The 20,729-nt window shown below is 39.8% G+C and overlaps 1 protein-coding gene across 1 annotated transcript in view; it reads left to right on the top strand.

The window, feature by feature from the left end:
- Positions 1–20,729, top strand: part of DOCK8 (dedicator of cytokinesis 8) — a gene marked incomplete at both ends in the record, with an annotated part of 193,459 nt that overhangs the window by 154,338 nt on the left and 18,392 nt on the right. The window contains 12 exon segments of the mRNA XM_084238759.1: positions 810–979; positions 2,282–2,418; positions 4,174–4,356; positions 4,705–4,837; positions 5,630–5,717; positions 9,899–9,995; positions 11,345–11,479; positions 12,366–12,518; positions 13,563–13,721; positions 14,283–14,383; positions 15,125–15,317; positions 19,851–19,994. Coding sequence (XP_084094885.1) covers positions 810–979; positions 2,282–2,418; positions 4,174–4,356; positions 4,705–4,837; positions 5,630–5,717; positions 9,899–9,995; positions 11,345–11,479; positions 12,366–12,518; positions 13,563–13,721; positions 14,283–14,383; positions 15,125–15,317; positions 19,851–19,994 — 1,693 coding nt within the window.

Genomic DNA, 20,729 nt, shown 5'->3' with positions numbered 1-20,729 from the left:
TGCCCTCCTATGGCTGAAGAGGGCAAAGGAGCTCTTTTATGAGAGCACCAAGTTCATTCATGAGGACTCCACTCTCATGACTGCTCCTTTTTGAAGGCTCCACCTCCAAACACCCACACATTGGGGGTTAGGTTTCAACAAATGAAGTTGGAGAGGACACAAACATTTATTCTACAGTAACTTCATACCCGTCAAGGTGACTATAATGATAATAATAAAAAAAAAATGGTGGTAGCAAGTATTGTAAACAGATAATGGAAGCCCCATACACTGCTAGCAGAAATGTAGTTTGGTATAGCCACTAGTGAAAACAGTTTGCTGTTTCCAGTAAAGGTTAAACATAGAATTACTGTCTGATCCAGTAATACTGTTCTGAGGTATATATCCAAAAGAGGTAAAACATCCACACAAAAACTCATACATAAATATTTATAGCAACATTCATAATTCATAATAGCCAAAATGTGGAAACAACCCAAATGTCTATAAACTGATGAATGGATAAATAAAATATGATATAGCCATACAATGGAATATTACTCAATAATAATATTGAATATTTCTGTAACCAGCAATGAAGGACTGTTGCTACAATATGAAGAACTTTAAAACATCATACTAATGGTAGACCAGAATTAGAGTGCAGGTAGTCTGTCTGTGAATACTCTAAATTTCTATCTTGTTTTCCTGGACTTTGACATTGTCACCTTGTTGTTTAAGAGAATTCTGATCACTCCTTGCTTAAAAGCATTTTGATCAATCTCAGTTCACCTACCATGACCTCTAGCTTTCTGTGTTTTTACTGACAGGATGAGCAAAGTGCAAAGGAAAGCCGTCAGTGCCATCCAGAGCTTGCTGAGTACTCATGACCTGGACCCACGTTGTGCCAAACCAGAGGTGAAGGTCAAAATTGCTGCCCTTTACCTGCCTTTGGTTGGCATCATTTTGGATGCTTTGCCACAGCTGTATGACTTTACAGGTAATGAATGATGCCTTTTGTTTCCTTCTTTGAACTGATGGAGACCCCTGCACTTATATCATCCTATAATCTTAGGTTCCTTTCTATTTGGTCATTAATTAAAATATGAATACATTTTATAAATATTATATTACAGGAAGGTGTTACTGAACACATGGAAATTTTTTATTTTCATAATTTGAAAATTTTATTTCTGACCTAGTCATGTACTAGACATTTTGTTTCCTTTGCTAATCTGCTTTTTTCTATAAATGGTAGCACATCAATAATGCTAGGTTTTAAATTACGCTGCTGAATTCCACCTTTTGGTCAAGCATGTAGAGCAATTTGAGAAAACAGAAACCAAAATTTTTATTTTGAGAATGTGTATTACACTCAGCATTTGAAATGCGTTTAAATGAATTTTTATTTTTAATTTAATTAAAGCTTAATTTAAATGTGTTTAAAAATGTTTTAAATAAAAGAAATTACTGCACTGACTTCAGTGACTCAAGTATCAGACACATCGGCTACTGGAGAGGTGATTTAGGGAAATACCATCTCAGGCTTGATGCTAAAGTTTTTTAAAAGACTTTATTTTTTAAGAGTAGTTTTAGGTTTATAGCAAAATTGAGGGGAAATTACAGAGCTTTCCCATCTACCTTCTGCCCCTGTACATTCACAGCCATTATCAGCATCTCCCACCAGAGTGGTGCATGTGTTACAATGATAAACCTGTATTGGACACATCATCATCTAAGTCCAGAGTTTACAGTAGGGTTTACTGTTGGTGCTGTGCATTCTGTGGGTTTGGACAAATGTATGATGACATGTATTTGTAATTACACCAACATACATAGAAGATTCTCTGACCTAAAATTCCTCTGTGCTCTGCCTATTCATTCCTTCCTTTCTTCTAGCCCCTGGCAACCACTGAAATTTTTACTGTTCTCTATGGTTTTTGCCTTTTCCAGAATGTCATATAGTTGGAATCATATAGTATTTAACCTTTTCAGATTGATTTCTTTCACTGAGTAGCACACATTCAAGGTTCCTGCATGTCTTTCTGTGGCTTGATGACTTTTTTCTAGTACCGAGAAATAGTCCATTTTCTGGATATACCACAGTATTTTTACCCATTCACTTGCTGAGGGACTTCTTGGTTGCTTCCAAGTTTTGGCAATTATAGATAAAACTTCTATAAACATCTATGTACAGATTTTTTATGTGAAAACATAAGTTTTCAACATTTTGGGGCAAAATCAAGGACTTGTTTATATGGTAAAACTACTATTGTTGTTGTTGTTTTAATTACAGCAGTAGATGCCCGTAGTGGGAAAAATCGCACCAATGGCTCCGATGAAGAAGAAGGGAGTAGTGCAATTAACCAGAATGTGGCATTGGCCATCGCTGGCAATCATTTTAACTTGAAAACAAGTGGAGCAATGGTGTCTTCCTTGGTATGTTGGTACACATTTCCCTCGTTTATTTTTCCCTTTGTGTCTTTTCCTATGTGTCCATCTTTTGATGGACTCATTCTCATATTCTGCCAGATATCCTCATATTCTACTAGAACTCAGCATAGAGCAGGCAGTAAGATTTCTGTCTCATTAATTGATGCTGGAGGGAATTATTGTGAAGTTTGCGACCAAGGCGGGGAATGGCACAGTTGAGGGAAATGATACACTGTCAGACTGGGTTCCGGCAACAGCAAAGGAGCCACAAATCAAATTCAGACAGTTTCACTGGTACCAAGTTCAAGGTTCAGAAAACCAAGAAATCTGACATCATTACCAAGGATATCAAGCCATGGCTTCCTCAAGTGGGAGGCTTAAGATGTTTAAGTATTTATTATTCATACTATATCTGCCTCTAAAAAAGGATTGAAGGAGTCTGGTTGGTTGGGGTGAGAGCTTATGCAAAAGATTTTAGCTTTTCTCAATCCCCAGAAAGCCTAAGGAGAGTTGATTGCCTCTGTCCTTTTGCGTAGACTCTGTGGGCTTGAAGGGAGCTCCTCTGGGGATATAACCTCTGATTCACATGAGGCAGGTTCTATCTCCATTCCTTGCTTACCTCTGACTATTCCTTTGTCAAGACTGCTACTGCATCCTCTTATATACCCCCAGTGAGGGTTGAGGACAGGACAGCAAGGAAGAAAGAGAAAAGACATTTGAGATTTGACATCACTCATCCTGGAGTTTGATAAATATGTATTTATCCACATTGAAATATTTCTGGCCTCCAATTTTCAAATGTCCATCTTGCCAAAGCTGGCTGCTTGAGGTGGTATATACTTTTTATGTTATTATTTACCTCTAAGGGAGAAACTTAAAAGCCTGAAATTCTCCTATGAAAAGATATTCCCTATGAAGTTGTTATGATAGAGATTTCATTTCTTCTTGTCAACATGCTCAGAAAAACTAAAATTAAAGTAACTTTATAAGCCCTATGAAGTTTTCCCATCCAAAACTAACAAATCCCTCATATACTCACAAATACCTTACTGTAGTCTCACCACTACATTCCATGGGATATTAGTTCCGCCACATGAACTAAGGGTGCAGCCACATATTGTTCTTGGTGTTGATTTGATAAGTAACAGAAAGTGTGCTCAAGCCTCTAAAATAACACTTGTGGCTAAAATATTAAAGCCAATAGACTAAGGCCCACACCCCCAGGAAAGCATAAATTGTGGTTAAAGTCCCATCAGGAGATTTCCACTAAATTGTAGATTTGGTTAATTTTTTGAGTAATACTTGACCCTTACAGTATTCTTTGGATTCTGTCACAAAAACACTAAATATTACATAGTTAGGGTATTTCTGAAACCCAGCCAGGATACTTCTTTTATAAGTCCAACCCTCCTTTAAGTCTAGTTTAAAGGAGAAATACTTGGCGATCTTAGCAGCATGGGGGCCCCTTTGTGCCATTGAGATGGGGGTTTGGGGGAGACATGGTTAAAGTCCAGGGCAGTTCAACACACCACACTGCTCCTGAGACAGAGGGTACCCACAGTTATGTGGCATGAAGCCTGCCTTAAATATTGCCCTGGAGAACTCCTTTGCTGAACAGCAAGCAGAGTTCCAGGAAACAGTTCCATAGTCAAGGAAGGAGTACAGTGACTGTGTTCTAAGAGATGACCATCCTTAAGCTTTTACTATTTCTGCTGCTCTACTTCGTCCCCTGCATCCATCTCCCAATCTGCCTCCTTCCAGCCGTACAAGCAGTACAACATGCTGAATGCTGACACCACCAGAAACCTCATGATCTGCTTCCTCTGGATCATGAAAAATGCAGACCAGACCCTCATTAGGAAGTGGATTGCTGACCTGCCGTCAATGCAACTAAATAGGATTTTAGATCTCCTTTTCATCTGTGTCTCATGTTTCGAGTACAAGGTAAGTGGTGGCTCAGGTTACACTAGCTCTTTTCTCCCCAATTCAGTCCTGTCTTGTTACTGTTCCTCTTTGTTCGGACAATGGCAGCATCAACAATTTTTCCTATTTCTGTATTAAAATCCATAACTTATTTGCATTATAAATATGATTGTACCACAGGGTGAGGATCTCTGCCTTCAGCATAGGAAACTCCATTCCCTTCACAGGATTTCAACTGCAGTACCCCCAGAATAGTGCTTCTGTGTATCAAAGAAGCTGATGTCACCACTGAGTGTTCTGTTTTGAGGATTCTCATCATAGACACAGATCTCACCCAACTAAATGTCCTCGTGCCTCTGTCTTGTGCAGGGAAAACAGAGTTCTGACAAAGTCAGTACCCAAGTCCTGCAGAAGTCACGGGATGCCAAGGCCAGGCTGGAAGAGGCCTTGCTCCGCGGGGAAGGGGCCAGAGGGGAAATGATGCGGCGCTGCCGGGCTCCAGGTGTGTTGGGCTGGCCTGGCCCTGCTTTCTGTTTGAGTTTTTCATCCTTTATGGCAAGGAATGCCCTCACAACATGAGCAGACACCAGCACTTCCTTGAGACTTTCAATGTAATTCAGAGAAAGGAGGTTATATTTTAAGTAGTGATAAAAGTTCATGTTCAGGAACATGAGTCACCAGAAAAGGTGGGATGGCGTCTCCCTCCAGGATAAGTCTCTTTGGGAGGCATTTGACTAGTCTGTACAACACAGTCCGCAAACTGGATAGTTTTGCTCCCAGGGTCATCTCCTCAAGTCATTCAGGGCTCTGTAGACTGGAACCAGGTCCCCAGTAGCCTCAGAATGGTCCAGTCCTCCTGGGACTCCACCCCATGAGGAATTATCTCAGAAAAGCTGAGCTCGTTGCCGTAGAGTGCAGTGCTTGTTCACTGTCCATTCTAGTCACCGTGCTCAGAGGAAAACAGTGACAACTTGATTATGCAGTAGGACCACTGGCAAGGAAGACAGAGCTCGGCTTTTCTCAGTGATGGTTGGGTACCCTCATTTGACACCCATACCCTTTCTGTCTATAACTCAGCGAAAACCACAAGAGCTTTACAGAAGCTTGAGATCTTGAGAAATGCACTCACCAACACCTCAGAAAGGCAGGGGTTCTTCTAAGCCAGGCTGGACCTGGGGGTGGACTCTTATTAGCGAGGTGCCCAGTCTTCTCAGTTGAGCTTATTCATAACTTCTGGTTATCTTGGAGGGTTTCATGCTAATCAAATTCCTATCATGCATTTCTTAACTCCTAGGGAATGACCGATTTCCAGGCCTAAATGAAAATTTGAGATGGAAGAAAGAGCAGACACATTGGCGGCAAGCTAACGAGAAACTAGATAAGTGAGTCGCTCAGCAATTTACTGCCATTTTTACCTTAAGGGCAAAACTATTTTTCCCAGGCTACTTGTATTACTGAAACAACCACATCCTTCCAAGGGTAAGAAAATGAAACATCATTATCTGTGCAAATTCAGTTCATTCAGGGACCCAGGATAATCAAAGGTATAAGAAGTTACGGTTTCTATCTCTCAACTATTTATCACACTGGTAAGCATTTAAAGAAAAATAATATTTTGGGCCTCCCCGGTGGCGCAGCAGTTGAGCGCTGGGTTGCGAAACCGCGCGGCCTCTGCGGCGCCGGTTCGATCCCCGGCTGCTCCCCGGCCACCGGAGGAGGGTCCCACATGGCGCGCAGACCTCTCCTGCCGCCCGCTGCTCCCCTCAGCAGTGTACTTCGGTCCTTCTGCCTGCTCTGCTCCCCGCTCTGGCTCTGGTGAATTCTCTCACCCTCCTGCACTTCTGACTGTACCCAGTGCATGTATAAACAAAACAAACAAACAAAACCAGCAAACAAATAAATAAAAGCATGCCTCTATAAAAAAAAAAAAAAAAAGAAAAATAATATTTTCAGATAACATAACAGGACAGTAAAGACCCCATAATTTCCATCCCAAAATGTGTATGAAGATGTGTATGGTTATTTATGCCATCACTATGTAAAATTGTGAAAAAAACTAGAAGCACTCCAAATGCTCAAGAATTTAAAAAAATCAGGATAACAAAATAATAGGTTGGCATTACAATGTTTTGAAATTATTTTAATGCCATGGGAAATGCTTGTGATACAATGTTAAGTGACTATTAAAACATTAAAAAGATAAATTCATTTTTTTAAGATTTATTTATTTATTTATACAAGTACTGGGTGCAGTCCGAAGCGCAGGAGGGTGAGAGAATTCACCAGAGCCAGAGCAGTGAACAGAACAGGCAGACTGATGAAATACACACTAAGGGGAGCAGCGGGTGTGGCAGGAGAGGTCTGTTGCACCATATGGGACCCTCACCGGGCGGCCGGGGATCGAAGTGGCACTTCAGAGGCTGCGGGCAGCTTCGCAGCCCAGCGCTCAACCACTGTGCCACCAGGGGAGGCCCAAAAAATTCATTTTGTTACAGATGTTACCTAGAAAATTAAGTTGCTGGTATTATTAATAGTTTCCATTTGCTTTGAATGTTTTTTCCTTGTTCTCTGTTCCCTGAACTGATGAACTGGTATTTGGTTCTCAAAATCCATACATTCTACCTCAGGCATTGACTTTCCCCACCCTACACATTATTTTTAATGTGCGTGCTGTTAAGTGCTACAGAACTGCTTGTGTCAATAGACCATCTACTCTATGAGGTTAAAAGTGGAGCCTAACAAGTCATGTTTTGCCTGAGCTGTGTAAATTGATATTTTAGGAAAGCTTTAATTTTTGCTTGCACTGACAACATATTTAGCCTTACCAAATGGGACTTAATCTGACTCTCTAATTCAACTCTCAGTCCTGCTCGGCACATGGGCTCCTCTATCTTGGAGCTAATGATTCACCTCTACAGACCTTCAAGTGCTATCTATCTGTCTCTGTCTCTCAAGAAAAACTGTAGTCTAATGGTAACTGCTCAATTTCACTGCTGGGAAAACTTTGTAGTTCTATGTAGGGTGAATGAGTTAATTAGGCTTTTTACACCACTGGCCTCTGTGGCTATCACCTGTTGCCAGCCTTGATTGTGTTAATGCAGAAGTCATGTGGGTGTGGGGCACAAGTGCCTGATTGTGTGCACATGTGCAAATGTGCATATCTGTGCCTAGGAAGGAGGGAACAAACAGATCACGAGAGAATGTCAGAGAGAGCCTCTGAGCCTCACAGCTCCCCTGCACCTGGTTGCCCTACTACATTCTAATAGTAGTTTCTTTTTTTTTTTTAAGCATTTATTTATTTATTTATACAAGCACTGGGTATAGTCAGAAGTGAAGGAGGGTGAGAGAGTTCACCAGAGCGGGCAACAGAGCAGGCAGACTGATGAGGTACGCTGTTGAGGGGAGCAGCGGGCGGCAGGAGAGGTCTGTACGACCATGTGGGACCCTCGCAGTGGCTGGGGATCGAGCTGGCGCTGCAGAGGCTGCGGGCAGCTTTGCAACCCAGTGTTCAAATGCAGCGCCACTGGAGAGGCCCTCTAATAGTAGTTTCTTTCTCCTTTTTCTTTCACATCACTTTCAGTTATTTTGGCTGTTTCCTTTGGAGCAGTCATTTTCAACCTAGGCTACACATTAGAATCACCTGGTGCTCTCAGTGCTGATATGCACCCCAGGGCAATTAATTCAGTCTCTCAGACAGTGGGAGCTGGAAATCAGTATTCCGTGATTCCATTGTTCAGCCAAATTGAGAACCACTGTTTTAAAGAAATAGCTGATGAGCTTTTTAAAAAGCAGGTTAGTGCTAATGAAAGTTGTGCAATATGAATGTTCTTAATACCACTGGACTCTATACTTAAAAATGATTGATGGCGGGCCTCCCCTGGTGGCGCAGGCGGTTGAGCACAGCGCTGTGAAGCTGTCCGCAGCCTCTGTAATGTGGGTTTGATCCTGGCCGGCAGGCAAGAATCCCACATGGCGAGCAGACCTCTCCTGTCGCACCCACTGCTCCCCTCAGCATGTATTTCATCAGTCTGCCTATTCTGTTCCCGGCGTTGTCTCTGGTAAATCCTCTCACCTTCCTACGCATCTGGCCTATACCTGGGTTCTTGTATAAATAAATAAATAGATCTTAAAAAAAAGATTGATGGCAAGTTTTATGTTATGTTTATCTTGAAATTGGGGGAGAAAAACAGATTCGAACATCTTAGATCAGCGCTGTCCAAAAGAGCAGCTACAATAGTGTTGATAGTATAAGTGAAAAACGCATGGCAGATTTAGAAGACATACTGTGAATATAAGAAAAATCTCAGTGTTTTTATAATGGTTATATGTTGGCAATATTTTTGATATAGTGGATTAAATCAAATGTTATTAAATTAAATTTCACCCATTTCTTTTGGTCTTTTGAATGTGGATATTATAAAATAAAATATGACGTATGTGATACCCATTTTGTTTCTGTTGGGTAGTGTTGCCTTAAACCTGTAACCTATCAGCAAATTAATAAAAAGTAGTTTTTATTTCACTTATTTTCCACAAATATTTTCACTTGGATAGTTAGAAAAAGTGTAGAATAGTTGAGTTACTTGGTCCAGGGAGTGTATCCTAAATATGAAAACACTTAAAACCCAGGGAAATATTTTTTCTGAGTACTCAGGTCCCACATTATTGGGTGAAGGGAACTCAAAAACAGCAAAGAAGTAATGCTGGTCTGGGACTTTTGAGCTCTTTTCACCCATGGTAACATTTTGACAAGTGGAGCATCTTGCAAAGGTCATTCTTTATATTTCCCTTTTCTGGCAACTAAATTTAAATCATAAAAAATATCCCTTTCAAGCTTCACTTGGATCTTATGAGAATGGATGAAGTAATGCAAAATGCTCTATTTCCTTAAAATGAAACCTAACAGAGAAGCAGCCCCCAACAATTTCCCAGTCCCTAGTGGTTAATAGCCAGTAATGTCCTATAGGATGTGAGAGGGCACAGGAATGCAACCTCTTTCCAGTGGGAAGGGACAAAGGTTGCCACTTGACTGAACAACCCCATGGGGTCTTTGGGAAGTCAAGAGACTGACTCTTTCCTGATGCACATCTGAAGCATCATCCTTTCCTGGCCCAACAGTGTCATTGTGCCAACTTCACATTACACCCAGCCACTCCCACCAGCTTGTTGCAGAAGCTCCTTCAGCTCAGATCTAGAGATGGTTCTCATGCATGAAATGCAAGAATGGCCCTGAGGCTTTAGGCGGCAATCTGCTGGGCTAGCCTAATTGCTAGCAGAAACCAATAATTGCTTTTATACCCATTTTGTTATTTTTATAATTGTCTTCATTATTTATAATAGTGGGGGATGAGGTGGGCCTGGAGTCTTGACCTAGACAATGTTTCTGAGACACTAATGGCAGAAAACACCCCACGCTCCTTAGTTACCTGTGTTTGACTGCTTTGTTTTCATGTCGAGATTGACTCTTCCAAAGTTTTCTTTCCACATTGCAGCATAGATAGCCATCACTGGAATATGGCCAGGTTTGACATGCACTTTAATTTGCTCTCTTTTGTTTTTTTAGAACAAAGGCAGAGTTAGATCAAGAAGCCTTGATCAGTGGTAATCTGGCTACAGAAGCAAATTTAATCATCCTGGATATGCAGGAAAACATTATCCAGGTGAGGACAAAACACCTGAACTCCTTAAAATAAGTATATTTACTGGACTTGAATAAGGAAAAATTTGTGCAAGAAAGAACCTTGATCCCAAATGCGTTTTTAAAAATTACATTGGGAGGTTTACTATTTACAATAGTGTTCTCCTTACAAATTCCAGAGATGCTGAACATTCTTCTGGTTTCTCTGACTCACTACTCACTCAAAAAGGATTAGGTACTTAACACGCTGACTTTGCAGTAGGGTCTGCTGGTTTATTTGGTACATAAATTGTATACCAAATTTATGATGTGGATGGTGGGCTGGCTTATGGTTCAGTATTTAAAAGAGGAATGGTAACTAGGTTTTTGTAGTGCATCAACTCCAGTTGAATTATGGTTGATGTCTGAAACGAGAGCTAAGATTATGACTAGATTAGGTAACAAACAGTGCAAAGTATGATTAATGATGTCTGCTTTGGACACAAATTGGTGAAGAAAGTCACTTCTGCCCTGAATTTGCCATCCCTGCTATCCAAAAGTATTGTGTCACTATGACATTTGTCGTAATACAACTCACTACAGTAATTTCATCTTTTAAGTGAAAGTTTTCAAAGTTCCAAAGAAATCTAGGTGATAATGAATTTTAGTTAATCTGAAAAATGATTCTTTGCATGTTTCCAGTGACAAACCATTTATTAGAGGAGCTTCTCTATTGCTTTTTGGGGCTAGAAGAAACATTGTTGGAACATAGAACCTTGCTTATCCAACTTTCAGTGATCTAAAAATAGTAATTATCTTACAGAAACAAAGACAAAAAGTCTGTTGTATTTCTGATAACTTAAATACTCAGCCTTGCATTGATGACATCTTTCCACACACTGCTTTTTGAGTGCCATGTACCTAACACTGGTCCTCAGAATGCATTAGCCATTTTCAAAGACAACTGAAAATTATTTGTCATTGTCTTTGGTGTGTTAGAGCTGATAAGTAAGCTTCTATTTAGGAAACTCACTGTCACCAAGCACCCCCTGTTGTACTGGAAGCCCACATTATGTTTTGAAGTCCACAAGGGAAGTTATGAGAACATTCCAAAAACTGTTGCCCAGAATGGGGGAAGGTGTGCCTTGTAACTTATTTAGCAATCCCAAATTAGGCTTATATCCCAAAGTAGTAGTAATTTGGAAATAGGTCTTTAGATTTCATGACAGTGGATGATAGTGAGGTGATCTACCAAACCCTTGAGAACCTTGACCAAGAGAGAGATAGGTGTGAGCAGCACTGTGCTAGTCATCAAGAGTCTGTTGTGTCTTCACCCCTCAGTTCTCTGGCACAGTGCAGGGACTCAATGATGCTGTTCTTCCATCTCCCCAGGCAAGTTCTGCTCTGGACTGTAAAGACAGCCTGCTGGGAGGTGTCCTAAGGGTCCTGGTGAATTCTCTGAGCTGTGATCAGAGCACCACCTACCTGACTCACTGCTTCGCGACTCTCCGAGCTCTTATTGCCAAGGTAAACATGGGACACTTGTTTTTGTTCTCTTAATTAAGAGTTAAGATTCCCATCTAGCTTCACACTTCTCTCTCCCAGTCTACCAAAAGCCACAAAGTAGCAGAGCATTAAATGACATCATATTAAAGGGCTTAGGTCTCTTAGGAAGAAAGCAGACACACTGAACTTTGAGAGATCTCACCATAGGAAGGAAAACAGTAATGCTCACTCTTGAAATGTGGGTTGAACTATATGCCCCTCACTGGGGATATGAGAACAAAAATCACTTGAACAACTTTGCCTTTTACTCTTTTCCTTCAGTGCCTCATCTGACTGAGATTAAAGTCTTATACGTGTTTCCTATTAATGAGTCTTACAAAATGAATCATTAAAAAAACAGATTTAGAAATTGATTTCTTATAGTCTGAAGAATAGATTTTCCTTAAGTAAAGTGGTCTATACAGATTACTTTTTCCCCCTTAATTGAAAATCTCAATTGGTGTCTTCTGTATGGGATATTTTACACCTAGAAAGAGTTCTGCTCTCCCCCATCAAGATCATTTTTTTCTTTCTCAGTCACCAAATTCTTTCTATTTCCAGACAACCTAATAAACTCAAGATAATTCCCTCAGAGTTGTGACTTTGCCAATGAATGCACTCTAGGTAACAATGCAGTTAATTATGCCTTGCTGGTCTTAGTTGTGCTGTTCATAATTGCATTTTAAGTTGATTCTATTGCTTCGATCCATCTTCTGACTCAAGTAGCTGATTGTCTTTATAGAGCAATATATTAAATCTCTGAACTCAGCTTGTCCAAGAAGATATTTGCATATTTCAGCAGGCTTCCAGTACAGAAAGCATATGAAAGTGCCAAATGATACCTAATGGTCCCCTGTGTCTCTCCTAGTTTGGAGACTTGCTGTTTGAGGAGGAGGTGGAGCAGTGTGCAGACCTGTGCCAGCGAGTGCTGCACCACTGCAGCAGCAGCATGGATGTCACCCGGAGCCAAGCCTGTGCAACCCTTTATCTCCTGATGAGATTCAGCTTTGGAGCCACCACTGTAAGAGCCCAGACCAGCTTGGTGACCCAGAATCAATAGGAGTCAGTGCAAAGCTTTAGTTGAGGAAAAGTCTGCAGGGTTGCATGTACTTCTGTGTAAAGGAAAGAATTGAGTATTTAGATGGACAGCACCTTTTGTTTGAAATGTGCATTAATAGTAATATCAAGAGTTATGAATGCAATGGTTTCCATCAGTATGTTTCAATAAGAAATTAATGAATATATGTAAATTAAAACTTGTCATCTGTGGGAAAATATACAACAGGCAAGTTCAGAATTCAGAAGAGTTTATTTACTTTCTAAATTCTGGTTGACTCATATCAGAATGACCTGTGGAAGAATATTTGAAATGAACATTATCATCTAGTATTTGTATCAAGCTTAGCAGCCTTTGGAATTTAGTTTTATTGCACAAGAATACACCTTTGCTTTAGTTTGTCTAGATTTTGGTATGTTCTTTTGGAATTTACATTTGTGGTCATGTTAATGAGCATATTCACATGATACCCAATAATAAATTGGCTTGTGGGAGAAAGGCAGGGTCCTCATAAGATTTTAGGTGTAGCAATTTTAAGGCTTTTAGGATAATCCTCAGGGACCTCAGGATAGCCATATTTTTCCATGGACCTGAAATGAAAGGATAAATAGTAAGTCGCTGCCTACCCAGACTCCAGCATCTCAAGTATTCTGGCCACTGTGATCCTGTTGCACATTGCAGTTTAAATAAAGTAGAGAATCTTGGCGCAGAAAGAGATTTCCTGTGACCCTACTTTGTAGGAACCTTTCAGCCTTGCAGCATGGACGAGCCCAGTGCTCAATGAAAATTTTAAAGGGAGCTGACAGATTTATGTCAGAGCAATATCCATTTAAACAATATGAATCTTGCGCAAAGTATAGCTCACATTTCATTGAGGGTAAAGGAAATGATTAAGACTGGGATAAAAGAAATACTGGAAAGTTATCAGTGCCTGCCTCTACTGTCTTCAGTTTCTACTAGCTAAGTGCCTCTTATTTGTTCTATCTTTTTTTCTTTTTCCTGAAGCAGAATTTTGCAAGAGTAAAAATGCAGGTAACCATGTCTCTGGCATCTTTAGTGGGCAAAGCACCAGATTTTAATGAGGAACACCTCAGAAAATCCTTGAGGACAATTTTGGCCTACGCAGAGGAAGACACAGCCATGCAGACCACACCTTTCCCCGCCCAGGTAAACTGAAGAGCTGTCTCAGGCATGGGCTTAGGATCAGCCAATGATAAACTCATATATATTATATACTCAATAATTATATTTAACATAGTATATAATATTAATTATATATAACATGTAGTTACATATTAGATATATTTATATATGAGATATGTTATGTAATTAATATATCTTCTATATGTTATTATGTATATTACATAGAACCTAAGCTTAGGTCCTAAGCTGCTCCTTTTTGGTCTAATAAACCCTGATGTGCTAGACTACACTTTAGGACTTTTCAGGTTGCAAATAACTGAAATTAGTTCAAATTAATTTGAACAAAAAGGTATTGTAGAAGAAAGATAGTATAAGGATTCTGGGCTTATTCATGGACCCAAAGGACTGGACTTCAGAGCACCTGGACCTGCAAAGGAGGCAGAGAACAACAGCCTCTCCCCACCTTTGAGTTCTACTCTCTTGGGAAAGCCTGTCTATGACTGGCCCATGTACTTTCATGTGACTCTAACTCATTGCCATTGACTGCAAAGCCAAGATTGTCTCACGGTATACACTTTTTTACAGATAGAAGAACTTCTCTGCAATCTGAATAGCATCTTATATGACACGGTGAAAATGAGGGAATTTCAGGAAGATCCTGAAATGCTTATGGATCTCATGTACAGGTAACCTTTTATGATAAAATTAAAAGGGCATCACTTGAGGGTCTAGGATTCTGTCACTGTGAGATTCTTACCAATGTAATAAACACAGGCAATGTGGTTACAATTTGGATGACATCCAAAACTCTGTATAGAGTTTAAACATTAGAGTAGGTTGATTCATGTACAATTTTTCAGAAAGATCTCCCTAATTTAAAGTGAGGTGCCTATTTTATAATATTATCTTTCACTTATCATAGAAAATAATTTATCAACTTCCATATGAATTATTTTATATACTTTTTTCCAGTTATATGTACACATGCATGTACAGTTTTAGTTACAAATCACATTTGATTCTGTAGTGTAAAACTTTACCTTGAAGTCCTTTTTCAGGAGAAACTACTTACAGAGGCAAAATTATTCTGATGTGATATCATAAGAAGGGTAGTACTTTTGTCTTCTTTTATTTTGAGAGAAAGAAAGAAAAGGAAGAAAATTGCTAGATACCCATTAAAATAGACTTATCTTAGCAAGTTTTTTTTCCCCCACAGAGCTTTAACCAAATGCTATTTCTTGGGGTCCAGCAGCATACCCTAGACATGAAATGAAAACAGCTACTGATAAATGTTTGCCTTTTCTCTTATTTTCTGAACATGTAGAACTCTTGGGAGAAAAAAGACTCTTCTCCTGAAGAGTGATCATACAGAGTAGAAAAAATATCATTAGCCAGTTGTCCTTGAAACTTTCTCAATCTGTCTTCAGAATTGCTAAGAGTTACCAGACATCTCCTGATCTGCGGCTGACCTGGCTCCAGAACATGGCAGAGAAACATACCAAGAAGAAGTGCTACACAGAGGCCGCCATGTGCCTGGTACACGCAGCTGCCTTAGTGGCAGAGTATCTGAGTATGCTGGAGGACCACAGCTACCTGCCCGTGGGTAGCGTCAGCTTCCAGGTGGGTGCCAACTTCAGAGCAGTGATTCTCAACTGAGGGCAATTTTGCCCCTCTCCCCAGGAGGCATTTGACAATGTCTAGAGACATTTTTGGTTGTTACAAAGAAGGATTCAGAAGATGAATGCTTTTGGCAGCTAGCTAGTATAAGCCAGGGATGCTGCTAGCCATCCTGCAATGCATAGGACAGCTCCCATCACAGAGAATTATCTGATTCCAGACATTTATGGTGCCAAGGTTGAAATCCCTCACCTAAGTGTCAATTATTTGCCTCTTCTAATTGCTTTGGCATCTTGGTGCTGGTTTTTAAAAAATTATTATTGACAATAAATGTACTAAAATTTCATGGCATTTTAGGTACTCACAAATGTTTTCATATCAATTATTTTCATTTGACCTTCCCCATCAATCAGTGAAGCAGGCAGATGGGGAAGGTTTCATTCCTCCAACTTCACAGATAAAGAAACTGAGAAAGCAAATTTTCTGAAGTCATTTAAAATCTTTTTCAAAGACTTGCAGTTGACACAGTGTACTGACGACCATGGAAGTATTTCCCAAACACTGGAGAAATGATTCCCTCATGGCCCATTCCATGATTCTACTCCCCAGATTTAGTGTCCCACTTTCTAACTCCAAATCAATGAAGACCCAAATTGACCTGGGGATGGGGAAAGGCCTGAATAAGTACTTTCTTAGGATAAGCTGAATATTTCACAGAGCTAACCTGCGGAAGTTGTCTGCTAGGTCTGAAAGCTGGCTCAGGCTGAGATGTTCCGTAGCCACTTAGATGGTGTTTGCTGAATAATTTAATACAGTCTTTAGAGAAGACAAGTGTTATGAGTACTTTTTTAGAAAGAGACATAATCTGTAGAAATGATCTTCCCTCAAATCAGATGGTACAGTAACACCCTTTTCAAGCCAGAGTTGCAAAGTCACTTATAAGTGTTTGTGTTATTCTTGTTTTAATTTACATGACTGATTTTATGAAAGGCATTGTTCTTATTATCATTGTAAGCACAAAATTGTAACACTCTGTGAACCAATCAGAGGAATAATTCAAAGTAGCTTTCCCAGGTTTAGAGAATAAGTCACCAAAATTGTGGCTGGTAGGGCCAGGCCTTTGGATTTCCTAGAGTGATGTTCACCTGGCAAGCTGGTGTCACCCTATATTACTAACTCTCTCTAAGTACTGTCTTCAGTAACAAAAATATTTATTCTGATTTCATTCTTAGTAAATGAATTTCATTCTTAATTCAGAATATTTGTTGTAAAAACCCCAAATTAAATTCTTATTCAGAAATCATATAAATGTCACATCTGATTTTGAAACATTAGAAAAATTATTTTAGATATATCTGTTTCCATCATCAGATTTATTTTAGCCCTTTGATATTTTCAAAAATAAACATTCTAAGTGCTACTCTCAATTCCAAGAAAATATTCAGGTTTACCACTTAGTATTAAATATTGAGTCCTCTTTTCATATTTCATTGACTAAATTCTTTCACATGCCTTTCCCAGTTACTGTATCTTATATTTAGCACTTAAATATTTATTGCATTTCAATATTGACTTTTGTCTTTGTAAGTTTTGCTATTCTACTTTGACCTAGAATTCAATTGATTTGCTTATGAGTGATGCCAAAGTAAAATAGAATAGTTATTCTAGAACCAACAGAAAAACTGCACATTGTTCCTACATGAGGGCACATAGCTCAATTTTTTCATGTATCATTATCCATTCATTCCCTCATTTTAGGTAATATTTATTGAGCAGTTATTCTGTCTTCGTGAATATTACATTGTAGCCAGGGAGAGTGACATTATGTAACTAATAATTCCATTCCTTATTCAACTACAATGCTCAATGCTTTTATGAAGAGGTACAAGATGCTGTGCCTGTGTCTAGTATGACTCAGCCTGGGGGTCATGGGAAGCTCTGAAGGAGAAGGCAGAGAGAGGAATGATGAAGTGAGATGCCTTTATGATACACAGAGCATGGGGAGTTAGGTCTTCTCAGCTACAGAAGAGAAGCCAAATTAAGTTGGTGCTTATGAATGAATTCACTCTCAAATGAGACATTCTAAATCCATTTGGAAATGTGACAGAATACCTAACCAAGACTGATGTAAGGTAAAAATGGAATTTATTAGCTTGCCTGAGGGAGGTGAGCTTAAAGTAGCACCTACCATACTGAACCTGGGGGCCAAACTAATGTCATTAGATTTCAGTGTCATCACCATTTCCTGTCTCTGCTTTTTGTTATGTTAGCTTCATTCTTAACAGGTTTCCCATACTCATTGGGAAATATTGAGGTTTACATCTACCCAGGTTTAAATCCAGGAGAAAAGAGAAATGCCTCATTTCTAGCAGTTGCAGAGAAAGTCTCAGTGCATCTTTTTGGTTCTCATGGGATCATGTTCTCATCTCTGAACCAATAAGAACAGCCAGAGGAATGGAATGCTCTGATTAGCTGGCCCAGAATTGAAGTCCACACCTGGAGTTATAGATGGTTTTTCAGAAGACAGTCAGGGGAGTTTACTTTATAGGAGGATGAAGGAATTTTGGAAAGCATTAATAACAGATGTTTGGTGTTGATTATTTCTTAAATGATGTTTGGTGTTGATCATTTCTTAAATGATGTTTGGTGTTGATCATTTCTTATATGATCTTTGGTTTTATTTGCAACCTTGTTCTGCTACACTGAATTTGAATATTTGGAAAAAATTATAAAAAATAGATACATAAATCTACTCAAGAAAAATAACTTGGAGTACTCTGGATTCCAAAGAATTGAGATTGTCGAAATTCTGTGCCCCAGAATGCAATATTTCTTTCACAAATGTAGATATGGATACATTCTCTGAGACTGCTGTTACAGTTACCTCCCTAATTCTGAAACCAGGAAAGTCTGAACAGAATTTTTTTACTCTGACTATCACTAATAATGCTACATCGCTTTGTATTTGTTCTTCTACATGTAGAAAATTGCATAAAATTCAAATAGGATTTGTTTCTTGGGTTATTAGAGTTTTTCTTCAGAAACAGTATTTCTTTGGAATTTCTGTTTTGTCCAATTAATAAACATTATAATAGACCAAGTGTGGAAGAGAGAAGAACCATAAAAGATTGAGAGCCTCATATATTCCTCAAACTACATTATAATAGGGGGTGTGAAGATATAAGGTTGTGATCATCATCTCTTTAAGAATTGCTAAGATTGATTCACTTGATCTGTTAGCCAGGCCAAGACAGATTTCACTTCACAAGCTCACTTTGGTCAGTTGGTAGTAGCTGACTGCAGCATGTTGGTATGAAGAATTTTGAGATTGTACCCGAGTTTCAAGGGGAAGAGTGCTGTAATTGATTAGTTTTGTCTGCCATTAGAAAAGGAATAGGAAGTAGTGGCATGTGTGCTACCTACTCCCAATCAACTGGGATTTTCTATTTCTTCTCTGCTCTATGAATATTTGTTCCACAGCTTTGCGACAGTCTACATACTCATTAGGGATATGAGAGTCACTGCCAATGCTGGAACAGGGTGAGGAGAGTGAGGTGCATGAAGTGCATAACTTAAGGAGCATTCCTCTCAGGTGCAAGCAAGGTTATGGTTGGCACTTAAATGACCTTAAGAGAGTGTCCCTAAATTTTATGCTCTGGGTTTCTTACTTGTTCACCCTAGTGTGGTTTATGTGAAAGAAAAGTGTATAAAAAGGAACAAAATGTTTGGGGATGGGAGCTAGGGAACTCCTTCCTGCTGCATACCCATAAAAATTTCCATGAAGAAGACATTCTCGGGGCCTCCCTGGTGGTACAAGGGGTTGGGACGCAGCCTATGAGGCTATCCACAGCCACTGCAGCATAAGTTCGATTCCCCGGCCGGCCAGGGAGATGACCCACATGGTGCAGCAGACCTCTCCTGTCTCGCCCGCTGCTCCCCTCAGCAGTGTATTTCAGTCAGTCTGCCTGTTCTGCTCCCCACTCTCTCTGGTGAATCCCCTCACCCCCCACATCTCTGGCCTGTACCCCAGTTCTTGTATGCATAAATAAATACATCTTTAAAAAAAAAAAGAAAACATTCTCCTTTGCTATTATGGTATAATAATATGACTATTCACCTGAAAGTCAAGTTAATAGTAGGAACATACCTTAGAAAAGCACCCCTAAAATTCAGACATTCACTCCTCCTTTAAACAAAAAGTCTAGCCAACTGTTAATTGTCCTTTGCTTTAAAAAACAAAGCAAAACTGTGACCACAGCTGCATGTCCATTAGGGTTATTTCACCAAAGTAACTCAGCAGTTGTTACATTGAGGTAAGTGTCCCTTTTATATCTGCTAATGGTTAAAAAGAAAAGAACATTGTGAGTTTTCATGACCATTTACTCTGGGTGTCTTATCAGAATGGCATCTAGAGCACTTCTGGGTAGAATTATAGACTCTGTATAATCACAAGCTCAGTAAGGATCAGGGCTCCTGGGGTGTCTTCTGTTAGTCTGGTGCACCTTTTCTCTGGGTTTATATTGCCATTTTTTCCAGAATATCTCTTCCAATGTGCTTGAGGAGTCTGCGGTCTCTGACGACACCCTGTCACCAGATGAGGACGGTGTGTGCTCGGGGCGGTACTTTACTGAGAACGGCCTGGTGGTCCTCCTGGAACAGGCGGTGGAGCTCTTCAGCATGGTCAGTGCCCACAGCAGGTCCCCCGTGCCTGTCCTCCGCATTTGGGCTGTCTCCCAGGAATGTGACAGGTCTTAATAGCCAAAGCCCCATTTTATCATGACAGGTACAGAGGTGAACAGGGCAGGGGATGGGCCTTAAGGATTTTGATGTATGCAAACCACATCACCTCCCTGAGGGAGGTGATAAAGCCTTTCATCACTAAAGTATTCCCGTTTCCACTGCAGGCTCATTGGCTGGGCAGCTGTTTCACAGTAGTACTTCCCTTTAATAGGGGTGGAAACTAAGCCACAGAGAGGTGAAATGGCTTGCCCAGGGTTACACAATAATTGATGAGACATGTTCTCACTCCTTCATTTTTTTCTCTTATTGCTGTGGAGCCACTAGGAGAGGAAGGAATAAATACGCAGCATCCTCCTAACAACTGAGTAGTCCTCAGATTGCTCACAGACCGAGATCAGCTCAGAGATACGTGGGAGCAGGAAACCGCTGAGATTCCCCTTATTAATCTGATCTGGGTCTAAACACTGCTAATGAAAGAAAACATATAGGTTAAGTCATTGTGATTCAGAGCAGGGGAGAAAGTCTCTTGGCCATTTTCATTTTAATATTCTTTCTCTTCCCCCTTATTTTAAGCCAAATAAATACCATATTTGGCTGATTGATTTTTTTTTCATCCTCGTATTTTTTGGTCTTTTCTACTTTTCATTTTCAACCTTCTACCCTATAGCATCTAAC

This window comes from Talpa europaea (genome assembly GCF_964194135.1).
Source record: "Talpa europaea genome assembly, chromosome: 7".
In the NCBI taxonomy this organism is placed as follows: Eukaryota; Metazoa; Chordata; class Mammalia; order Eulipotyphla; family Talpidae; genus Talpa; species Talpa europaea.
The sequence above is the reverse complement of the archived record's forward strand: the minus strand, read 5'-3'. Positions and strand labels throughout refer to the sequence as shown.